This window comes from Siniperca chuatsi, linkage group LG12 (genome assembly GCF_020085105.1).
Source record: "Siniperca chuatsi isolate FFG_IHB_CAS linkage group LG12, ASM2008510v1, whole genome shotgun sequence".
Taxonomy (NCBI): domain Eukaryota; kingdom Metazoa; phylum Chordata; class Actinopteri; order Centrarchiformes; family Sinipercidae; genus Siniperca; species Siniperca chuatsi.
This window is the reverse complement of record NC_058053.1, coordinates 14,893,294-14,905,621: the sequence shown is the minus strand read 5'-3', so window position 1 is coordinate 14,905,621 and position 12,328 is coordinate 14,893,294. Positions and strand designations below refer to the sequence as shown.

The 12,328-nt window shown below is 38.3% G+C and overlaps 1 protein-coding gene across 3 annotated transcripts in view; it reads right to left on the bottom strand.

Moving 5' to 3' along the window:
* The window catches only part of rapgef4a (Rap guanine nucleotide exchange factor 4a), a 37,009-nt gene extending 29,641 nt beyond the window's left edge, over nt 1–7,368 (bottom strand). Inside the window, exons 1-4 of one of the 3 annotated variants that reach the window (XM_044216754.1) lie at nt 7,106–7,368; nt 4,329–4,471; nt 4,113–4,201; nt 3,305–3,451 (exon numbers count right to left, since the gene is read on the bottom strand). In XM_044216754.1, coding sequence (XP_044072689.1) covers nt 3,305–3,451; nt 4,113–4,201; nt 4,329–4,471; nt 7,106–7,173 — 447 coding nt within the window. In that variant the 5' untranslated portion in view covers nt 7,174–7,368. Of the gene's footprint in view, nt 1–1,871; nt 2,017–3,304; nt 3,452–4,112; nt 4,202–4,328; nt 4,472–7,105 lie in introns of those variants that run through there. The other 2 variants (XM_044216753.1, XM_044216755.1) reach the window with 2 other exon arrangements.
* Nucleotides 7,369–12,328: the final 4,960 nt, after the last annotated feature.

The following is a 12,328-nucleotide window of genomic DNA, read 5'->3' as shown; positions in this document are numbered from 1 at the left end:
CGTTTCTCTTAACATCACTCCTTTGCTATCTCCCCATATCAGCTGGCATCAATCAATGCTAGGAGTATTTCTCTGTTCACCCTGGTTTTCAAGGATACTGATCTCGTGCGGCTTAAGGTTTTTCATGCATCACAAAATGTAATTCAGCTTTAATAAAGCCTGTGTGAAGTAGCTGAACTTCATTTATTTTAACAGTCAGAAAGACACCCAGGGAAGCAGTTTGTCGCCACAGTGCATCAGAACTGGCAGGCAAAGTCTGAAGTCTGGTGCCACCAGTAACAAGATATAAGTAATTTTTTCTGCATTGCGGCAATACTGGGAGGAATAAATGAACACCATTGCCAGACAGAATAATTTGGTGAAATTGTTGTACGAACAACAAATAGTAAAATACTCTGAGCTAGTGTAATGATTATCTGTCAACAAGCTGATGATGTGACTTTTGACTCAAGAGCCCTTCAGTCACACTGTTCATGTCCCGTATGAAACCAAAAGTCAACGTTAACTTATTTTAACTTAAGTCGTAGAAAAGGTTTCAGTCGTAGTCATCTGGACACTGTTTTCAGAATCAGGACGTTTTGGCTGATTCTGAAAACAGTGTCCAGATGACTACGACTGAAACCTTTTCTACGATAGAACACTCCTGGACGAATGAGAGACTACACCGTCTTATTTTAACTTAAGCAACGTCACGTGATTTTACTTATGTGACTTACGTAACGTACTGATTTTAACCCAAACCGTGATCTTTTCCTAAACCTAACTAAGCAGTTTTAGTGCCTTAACCTAACCAAACTGCGACCGTTTCGTAAATCACATGACGTAACTTTTAACTCACATAACCATGACGACGACTGTCCGGTACGCCTGTCGCTGGTACTCTCCAACGGTCATATGTGTCGTTTTGGGAGTCATTGGCAAACAACCTATTCTGTCGTTCAGGTATGAGACGTGTTGCAAAATACTCTGATTGGAATAACAATATATGTCTGGTATATTTTTTTCCACCAAAAAGTTTAATTACCTCGTTTAAAAAAATCTTAAAATTGCATCTACTCCTTCTCCCTCATTGAAAAGTCAGAATCTCTGATTATGTAAATATTGTTCATATGTTTCACTGCTGGATAAAGGATGTTTGCTACTTCACTGAAAAGTCCATTCTCAGTGTTTGTGAACTGGAGGTTTCAAGTTTCCACATCACACTTGTGTAAGTTGCATATTCAACTGTGATTGGCTTAAAAACTAGTTGTGATGTCACAAAATCATCTCATACGTTCACGTCTTAAACTCAGATTTAAGGTGAGCACATAGAAACATTCCCCCTTAAACAGATGAATGTGAACACAGTCTTCTAGTGTCAAACTTCTGCACAGTGGAGGTCAAACATCCAAGTGAAGTAACAATTATCAAAATACATGGAGGAGGAGGGCTTTAACGAAACGGTGGGTGATAACACTGTCAGAAAAATGACTCTCCAACAGAGTTTAATATAGTCCCTTAAGCAAGTGAGTTTGAAAAGATGACAGAAATTAAGATCAGAAATTATTTACCCAATACTTTCTAACTAATTATTAAAATATACTATATTAAAGCAACATACAATTAACAAAATAGCAGCTGCACTAGTTAGAATTTGTGATACGAAGAGGGTTTTTGCTTCTTCATATCTAGATTGCAGAAATAAAATTGCAACCACGCCTGATATTTTCCAAAGAAAGCAGTCCCATAATATCTGTTAAACATTCTGTGCCAAAACTACATCTTCATACAGTGGTGTCATTACATTACAAAACAACCAGAGAGATTTAAGGACAAGATACGACAATCTGGGCACCAGAATCAGAAGCCATAACATCTCATCTGAAACAAACCTTTCTGAAGAGGTTGCCCCTGGGCAGAGGTGAAATGTGCAGCCTAGTAGTTCTTCCACGTGACCCTCAGCACACATCTAGACCGGGTTAAGTATTCAGTCACACTGCTGCTTGCCAGTACACTGACACAGACACACAGCCCATCATTTAACAGCCCCTTATGCCCTTCGGTCCCAGAGGAAATGGGCTGTCTCTCTCAGTAAACCAGCCCATTGCAGTGGCTCCAGCAGAGGGGGAGCTGAGAGAGGAGAGGGGCCTCTACACAGCATGACACCTACCAACTAACGTATGTAGGAGATGGAGAGATGAGTGGCGCATTGTGACCAACCTACTTTGGTTTGTCCATAAACAACACTGTTTCTGTTCAGTATCTTGTCATTATCAATCTATACTCTTACAAATATTTACAGTATGTTGAATTTCATGTTTGTCCTGACAAAGCGAGACATGCTTGTATAGTATCATGTCATGTTATGTGAATTGTTTCTTATACTTGTGTTGAGTGACTGAATTAGTGCATACAATAAAGACATCAGTAATCACACAGATCCAGAAAGAATCTGTTTCTCCTCAGCACTGTACTTCCATCTAGTGGTCAAAAGGTGCAAACTTTCAACGCCCTGATGAAACCAGTACAAACTTGGGAACAGAAGGTTACAGTATAATAAGTGGACAGTTCACAACAGCTCACAATAACACACAATCCAACCTACACTAATCCACTAAGACACTTTGCCTATACACCACCTACGCTTTGGCTTGCGCTTAGATCAATTTGTCACAGTTTTCACATTTAACATTTAATTTCCAACAAGATCAAACTGAGACAGGTGGCTGTTCCCTGGCTTAAAGCAGCACCCTCAGTAGGACAGAAATGAAAAGATGAATGGACAGAGATGCATGCTGTATTTAAGAGACCCACTAAGCTGTTAAGGATCTGCTTTGTGTCTGCAATTGATGACAGTGTAAAAAGAGACACATTCTTACTTGAAACATGTAAAAAAAGAACAATATTTTACCTGTTATTGTGGGTGATTATACAAATAAGATTCCTATTTCATTACACCCTCATAATCAGGTTGAATTTTGTTTTGGCTTCCTTTTTTGAATTGATAAAAACAAAAAGAGGAGTCGGCAGAGATTCAAAGATCTGGAACCAGAATAGTTTCATTCCGAGAAAACATAGTTAAATGCATCCTTGGCATTTTTGTTTTAAGAAATGTGTATACTTTGTGTAATGTCTCTACTATTAGTCCTTTGACTAAAAGGAAACGAAGTGAGAATAAAGAAAATGACAAAAAGACGTGTATTTTGCTAGCAGCCTTTTCAGATCTCTTAATACAAGCATCTATCTTGAGTTAATCACAAACTGTAATGTAGCCAGAGAATTTCTGTAGGCTGATAGTACAGATGGAGTAGACAGAGGTACTCACCTCCCACAGAGACCTGAACTCCCTCTGTTCAATGCGTAGGAGCTCACTGAATTCTCGTGTGACAATGGTGGCATGCCGAGGGGTGTTATCCAGGATCGACTCCCCAAATGCTGTGCCAGTCCCCAGTGTGCATATAGTAACAGCATCCTATAATGGAAAAAGAGATGGTGCACCACATGGATCATTCATCCATAAGGATAAAACATCCAGCTAGACAAGAATCCTGTAAAATGCTAATGAAATGTCCTTATTCGACTGAGAAAAAAAAAGGCTTTTGTGTGAGGCACTTGAGGAGCAGTGATCACTGAACACATCACTCTCAAAGGTTAGAGGCAATCACCTGAACACTTGTGCTAGATAGATGGATACACTCCAATCTGCAAATAAATTACTCCAATCAGCACCCAGACAAACTGACCGAGGCACACGACACTGCAGTATGTCCCCTAATACAATAAGCAAAATGCTCTTTACAGCCCACACGCCAAACAAGCCTGAGGTTGGATATGAATTCTTTTGCATCCATGATGTATTTCAAAATGGGCTTAACTGACACAATCATTCAAATCTTCATAGAAAGATTGTAAAATTTAGAAGATGGTTCATATTTAGGTGGAAATCTAGTAAATTCAGTAAATGTGCACACCAAACTATCATTTATCTAAAAAAAAAGATAGATGTGAGCACACCTGAGACAAATCTATGTGATATGCTAGTAGTATGCTAGAAAGAAGAGTGCCATTCCCACCATCATTTTCAGTTGAAACTGGGGTATCATATAATGCTTGCAAAAACAAATCAATCATACCTGATAACTTGATGTCTCTGAAACTTTGACATCCAGTGAACCAGAGAGGACGGCATACCAGCTGGTGCCAATGTCTCCTTGGCGATACACTAAAAAACACAGCACAGTTAACAAAAATCAGCATGTTTTTAAAAGAAATATCATTCTACATTCTCTTTAACTATTTTGGTGCCCAATATACAGTATGACAGATTCAGAGCCTGTATTTTGACCTACAGGTGATGCCTTTCTCCAAGCACTCGTAGAATCCACACAGGCAAATCTGCTGCAGCAAGCTGGGGTGGAATCTCTCAAAGGCCTTCACATTTTTCAGACGTGCCAGGATTATGTCAATATCTTCCCCAGAGCGCTCTGCTGGTCTGGAGAAATAAAAAGAAAAGGGAAATGTACAGGTAACTAAATAAATAAGGTGCCTAAATACGCTGCAGAGCTTGAGTTAGCCAGAGCAGCAAAAGTGCATGTCGGCCTAGATTCTGAAAACATCTGAAGCTCTGCAGGAGGGATGTGACAACAATTTATTCCTGAGGAACACTGTTGTCTGTTTTCATGTTGATGCTCTTATGTCATAAATTAAAGTTACAGTTGCACAACAGCAGCGCCTGGACAAGAGGTCAGAATTCACAACTGTACTCTGTTGCAGTTTTCAGGAACTTAGACAACAAACAAGTGTGTGCTGCAGACCACAGTGGATCAAGACACACATGCAGGATGGTAACAACATTGTTTTTATCATTTCTATTATTTTTAAAAATAAAGGCATGTCACCTCCTGTGCAGCACTACAGTTTCAGTGGAAACTTCATTGGTTTCATTTGGATCATGTAAAAAGAGACTATTTACATAAGGATGGAATTGCTTAAAGCTTTGTATGAAAGTGCTTACACAGAGTAATTCTATACATTGTTGTTTATCACACTGAATTCTAATAACGTGAGTTTTATCCCTATTAGTCCTCTGTTTCTTGCATTACACTGCCCCAAATTTGTTACACTGAATCTGGAGCCTCTGATGTAACATGTGGGTGGTTGTGCTGTAGCTTACATCACCTTTGAATCCATATCCATCCTTTAAAAAACCAAACAGTATCAATAATTCAGAAAGGTAAACAAGTGCTCGTTTCACCGCTGCAACAATCCTCTGGCTTAATGCAGCTCTGAAAATGATTTATTGTTCGGTCCTCTCTGTCACAGTGCAACAAAAGGGTTTTCACTGAGCAACAGCTTGCAAGCAAATGGCTCTTCATCAAGTATTGGCAACCTTTCAACTCACAGTAGTCACGTTAAAGTATTTCTATACTATGTTCTTCCTGACTGGACTGTATATTCACACCTGAAGCCACATCTAATGTGTGAGAGCCACTCCCACATCATTTACAGAGGAAGGGGGAGAAGCGTACCCTGCATTATTTCAGCACTGTGTACTTTATCACACATGCTACACAGTGAGGACAACAAGGCAAGAGAGAGAGAGATGTGTGGGAGCCTGAGTTTCAAAGCCAAGGAAACCAACCAAGTCAACAAAAGAAAAGCTTTCAAAAGGTGCTGATTTAGAGTCCCAGTGAGGACAGAATGTTTTCATCACGAGGCAGCTTGTTACAGTGTGAACACTACAAACGATGATGAACCTAATGTAGCAACTGCTTCTAATTTACAATGCAGTTACAGAGTGTGAGACTTCGTGGCATAATGACTGAGATGTCATATTTCTGCTCTGTTTTAAACTGAGATAATACAAACTGTTTAATAATTAAACAAGTGACACGTGGTTTTTGCGTTCACTTCTCTTTTATATCAAATACTGTGTAGAAGTCTGATGAAGTATTACAAAGTTTTCAGATGGAGTGAGGATACACATGGAAACATACGTGTTCGTCACCTGACTTCATTGCAAAATTAGCAACAGAGCAATAAGGAGAAGCACACATGCTACATGTATTTGCTAAGGAAAAGGTGAGTCATACAAGAATCATTTGATTTGAGCGACACAGGTGGCTTCTACGACTAACCAGAGGATATTACTGTGTAAACACGTCTGGCACACTGGGTCACTTTGCTGTTTATAGCTGATGCTCTTTGGACCCTTTCTTTGTCAAGGGGCCCCTCTTTCTCTCCCTCCTCATTCTGTGTGTCTAAGTGGTCCGATTACACCTGAGTTGCATCCAACATCCCTACCTGTGTGACACCTAAAGCACTATGTCGCCACTATTTGGAGTCTGAGTGTGTGAATTCAAAGTGTAACATGTATTCAAAATTCTCACATTGGAATGAATCTGAAAGACTAACCTATTCGGTTTTTATAGCTTTTTATATCAAAAATCAGTTCTTGTTATTGGATGACGTTTTAAAGCAGTCCCTTGCAGCTGCTTGGTGGTTCAATAGCTCTTCTGACAGGTGTACATGCAGTAGTTTCACCTATTGATCAGGCAAAGTGTTCCACTGTGATTTGGGACAGAATTTAGAGCTAAATCTAAATTCTCTCATGGACATTTAGGTATGGATATTAATGGATATTAACAACAATCACAGTAAGTGAGTAACTGAAACAGCTGGAGGGTATATTTAGGACACAAACGCACTGTCAGTGATGAATGTAGTCAGAGCCCTTTAACAGCATTCAAACGCCTGTCTAAAGTTAGTATCCTTGTTACTTATACTTCCAATATTTCACTGGCCGTTTAGTTTTCCCAGAGCCACAGTTAGGTAGTAATATTGTTTTAAGCCCTTAGCTGACAGTATAAATGAACCCGTGTCCTGATATGAACGGAGTAACCTTGCACATGGCGCTTTCAATGATGCTCTAATTCAAGCTCTAACGCATTAAGTCTTACTTCCTTTGGGAAATTAAAAACTAAAGAGTCGACATCAGTGTTTTAACTACTGAAACGCCCAAGCTCGGGTGGAAAAATCAAAATCGCGTTAATACCCCGTCATTCGTCGCTCGCACAGTGGCCTCAAACGAGTTGGTGTACGCAGTGATCTAAATAGATTAGTCTACCTCTTATCCAGACAAATAATCCACTCCGCAGATTCCGACGAGTGTGAAGAAGAGTGCGCTGCAACCATGTTGAGATCCTGCTGCTGATGCTGCTGATGCTGCGGCGGCGGAGGAGAGGGCTGAGCCAACAGCGGCGCTTCATCTGCCTTCACTCCTTCACTGCTGACAGGCGGTACCGTACCTGACCGCGCGCAGCGTCAACAGCAAATACACTAGAGGTAGCTAGAGGTAGAGCTGTAATGAATGTGAAGACAGCAGTCGTAGTAGTCTGGTGATACTCAGTTTGTTCTGAGGGGGAAACACGTGACTCACTTTGCAAAGCTGGAAAAAAAAAGCAACAGTTGTCAAGTTCATATCTTGTTCAATTTAAATATAATATGATATTAAGAAAGAGTGCTTAAAGGGGGGATTTGTGTAGCAAACTGTCAAGTGAATATTATATATGGAGGTTATTTTTTCACATTTAATGCAATTTAACATACACTATACACTCAGTTGCCAGCTTTTAGGTACATCTAGTTAGAAGTAATGCAGTCTAATACAACAATAAATCCAACCTGTTAAAGCTGTTTTAGAGAGGTGTTTCATTAACTGCATGGTCGTTTTGGAGGCTGTAGTTTATGGGGCTGTTAAACTGTATTTTGCTATATACAGGCAGTGGTGGAAGAAGTACTCAGATCCTTTACTTAAGTAAAAGTAGAAATACCATAGTCTACAAATACTCCATTGTAAGTCCTGAATTCAAAATGTATTATCAGCAAGATGTACCAAAAGTACTGATTATGCAGAATGGCTTCTTTCAAAGTGTTATGTTATCATAGAATATCACATTATTCTGTTTTTATCACTAATGAATACATGCAAGAGCATTTTAATGTTGTAGTTCATCGTGAAGCCAATTTTAGATACTTTGCATACTACTGGGTAGATTAGTAGTATAGTACTGCATCATATCATGTGTTTTTATATGTAAAAAGTAACTAGTAACTGAAGCTGTCAAATAGATGTAGTGGAGTAAAAAGTACAATATTTCCCTCTGAAATGTAGTAGAGTAGAAGTATAAAGTAGCATAAAATGGAAGTACTCAAGTAAAGTACAAGTATGTCAGAATTGTACTTAAGTACAGTACTTGAGTAAATTACATTTAAACCACTGTATACTGGGAGGTGTTTCTAATATTTTGCCCACACTACTTATATCAGTGAGGTTAGACGAAATATTAAAAACACCTTTTACTATAACCAAAAACAATTCAACAAACCTTCTTGAAGGTAAGGTTTGTTGCAGGGCTGTTGTATTAGATTGCATTAGTTTTAATAAACAGACGACTGAGTGTAAATCAAGCAGTTTTAAGAATACGGTCGCATGAATTAAATGTTATTTGTGAGTTAAAATGTCCCACCCTGGTGTAAAATAGTCTCGCTTGTTAACTAATACAACATAAGTTGTCAAATAATAACAATGATTTTAAACAGTTCATCTCAAAAGTATGAAATGTAGTCCACGCTGAGTAGCAGCTCATACCAGCTATTGTCTTTACCGTGCTTTCGTCACCACCTGAAACCATCTCACACCCACAGCTCACTGATCTTAACAGCGTGACTGGAGATTGAATTTTTTTCACATTTAATGCAATTTAACATACACTATACACTCAGTTGCCAGCTTGGGTGTGAGTTTGAATTTGTAGCCGTGCTACATTGCATACATTGACTATGAAGCAATTGGCAGCTGTCCGCAGGTGGGGGACATGGGTACACATGCCTTAAATAAAGTGTCCAGTCAGCACAATGAGTAACTTCTCTGCTGTAGGATATTAGCATACTGTTGCAAAGGGGAGTCAGAGGGCATGGTGGTGACCTTATGGGTAGCCAATAGAATAACATCCACATTATCTTCATGAGCGTCCACATGATAGTTCATCTGGAATATACAGGGATTCAAGAAAATGACATAAACTCCCTGCATAAATCCATAATAAATGGCTGCTTGTATAACTGACTGCAGCACTTTGTATAGGCACTGACGGCTTCTATCAAAGTGGGAACATGTTTATAATGGCCCCGAGAGGCCACATAATGAAAGGGTCATTGGTCTATCTTAGTTACCTTGGCAACAATCTGCGACAGAGAAAGAAGTAAAGAGGCTCATGCCTTCTGTGCTGATGAATTTGTGAAGAAAACTGTTGCAGCGTCTTTCGTAACTTTTCTCATCACTTTAAAACAGAGAACTGAGTCTGTAGATACTATGAAGAGTTTTTTTTCTCATTTTCTATCATTATATACACAAAACAAAACAAAAATCTAAAATCAAAAGCATCATACTTAACATAAAATTAGACACCCCTGCTTTAAAAAACAGTTTCATGTATCAAAAGTTTTACTTATTAAAGGCTCAATCAGTAGTTTTTTTTATTTGTTTGTTTGTTTTTTGACCATCTGAATTACATTCACATGTTCAATTGAAAAGTTTGACCATAGATGAAAAATAAGCAGCTGATGTGTCTCTTGATGATAATTGAAAATATAGGCCAATTCTAAAATTAAAAAAAATCAAGTAAACTACTGATAAGTGCATCCAACACATTATATAATGCTTTACGGTTTTAACTGTAACCAAAATTCTGAAGCATTTCTCGCTGTTTTCATTGTTTGGACAGAACATACCTAAATCATGACTTTTTTTTTTTTTTAGGAGTATGGGGATGGAGATGTAAGTTATCACTGCTTTTGATTTTTATCACATTTTTGGGACCAATACTTCAAATCCTGTACTTCTGTCTGCCACAAGATGGCAGCATTATCTCTGTAAAAGGTAAGAAGATGAGCAGAATTTGACTCAACTCCACATTCAGAGTGAAAAAGGAAGATGATTCTGCCTTGACTTTGATTTAAAAGATTGTTTGGGACAGTAACCAAGGCCTCGGTCTGACACTGAAATATTTAGGGTTCTTGAACTTGAGCAAAAATGTTCACAACACTGTGTGATTTCCCAGAAATGTTTGGCATCTTAGTGTTGTGGACATTTTAAACATTTTTATTGTCTGCATGTGTATTCTGTCCTGCACCTGAAACAAATTTTGAGGATTTTTAACAAAATATCTTAACTAAAGTTCCACTTACTATCTTTTCATTTTTAGTAAGTGGACCTTAAGTTAAGATTATTTTGTTAAGTTAACTGTTGCAATAGTCACGGATGAACATGCTCACATTTTGAAGGTGCACAGCTTCATCTTGAATGGCCAGCATTTACCCTCCACATCACATAGTCTCCCCCTCTCTTGCTAAGATAAATAGTGGGGATGCAAGACTGAGCTCAGGCCAGGGCATGCACAACACAAAACACACATTCCTGTAACGCTGCATACCAGCAACTCACAGCAGCAACAGACCAACACATAACAATGTGTAAAGATGTCAATATGCACTGCAGTATTTTGCCACTACACCTTTGTTATTACTTCTTGTAAGCTATCAGTTCACAAATCTCTGCAGCTTACTCTTTTCTCAGAGAAACCATTAAATCACATATCTGGAAGACAATGACAATGCAAGTGGCTAATTAATATTTTTATCCATTGCAAGTAAATGTGCAAACAAACTGTCTGAAAAGGCTATAGAATTGCTATTCATACTGAAAAGCAGCCCACAGAAACTGGCAGTATTTAAACATCACATCAACCCTTTTCATGAAGAGGGAAAAATGCCAGGTGTAGAAACAGTTTTGTTCTATTAGTTGTTCCTGGCTGGATTGAGTTTGAGACATTGTCTCAAAGGTTCCACTGGCTACTCTGACCTGCTCTTCACCTGCTCCTGTTTCCATTTAGTTAGTCTTGCTCATACGATTTTGTTTGAAGGGTTGCTATAGGGACCACTGCTTGGCTGCAGCGTGCCATGTTACCCCTGGGAGAAAGCCCACTGACTGTGTATATATGGCTTTTCAGACCCACTGTTGCTAGGAGATGATCCAGCAAGCTGGAAATCGTAAACACACGGACACATGCAACCCTTATGTGCACACACAGCATAATTTCGGATACTGATGAGCATTTGGAAAGATATTTGTTACTTCTGGTATGTAGAACTCACTTACTGAATGTTCAGGGTCAAACTTCTATTAAAATGTATTTGTTTCTTCGTGTCAGATGAACATTTTGAGATGTAAGATTTGTTTTAATAGGCATGAGTCTTACTTAAAAGAGCAAAGTACAAATTCCAGAGTCAAAGGAAATGATGTTTAAAAACAGTGTGCTCCATAATTGACACTGTTCAGATTTTTCACTCCCAGTCTGAGAGCTCACATCCCCAGCTAGAGCCAAATTTCAATGGATTTACATAAAACAAATGAATACAGAACACTTTAGAAAGCACAGTGTGAACAAACAGACACTTACATATACAATGTACGTGTGAGTGCTTATATGAAGCTATATAAAACTTCATATATCAGATGACCATGTCTCAAGTGGAATGTGAGGGCAGATAACTCCAGAGGAAATGCCTGAGGACTGGACCTTTTCCAGAGATATCTCTCTGAATGTTTTTAAAACACAGATTTACAACTTTGATATGATAGGCTGAAGTAACCCAAAATGAAGCACTATTTTCGTAATATGGTTTTAAAAGAATCTAATAATTGAGGGCAAAAGGTAAAGCTCTCTGGAAGAAAAAACTCAGTGTTGAGGGTTCAATATTTAATGTTTTGTACAATTAAAAATGCAAATGGGATTACACTTTAGGCAACTGAAAAAATGGTCATGCTCACAAAAATGGCTTCTAAATAGTTCACCATCTGTTGCAGTCTGGTTCGTATTTATCAATAATTACTTCCCTCTTTGCATTTTGTTACATAATTCTCCTCAGTTTCATACATGGTTACTGTAGTAAGACTGTAGGTTCAAAATGTATGAAGATTTGATCAAACATAACAATATACACTTTTAAAATATGTTTTAAAAAATGTGTGTTTTAAATAATGTGTTATTAAAACTTGGATTTAAAATCAATGCAAGTTCATCATCTTAATATCATCTATATACCATAAAAAAATATTCAGTTGACAAGTGGAGATTGAAGAATACCTTCTCCCACTTGATCTGGCTTCTATTTCCTGGGTCAGTTTGATTGGATGATATTTTAGCAATGTAGGTTCTCAGCCACCAAGGAAATCTGACTTTCATTCAGTATCTTTTTGGCCGATCTCAATGAAAACAAGCAGGCACAT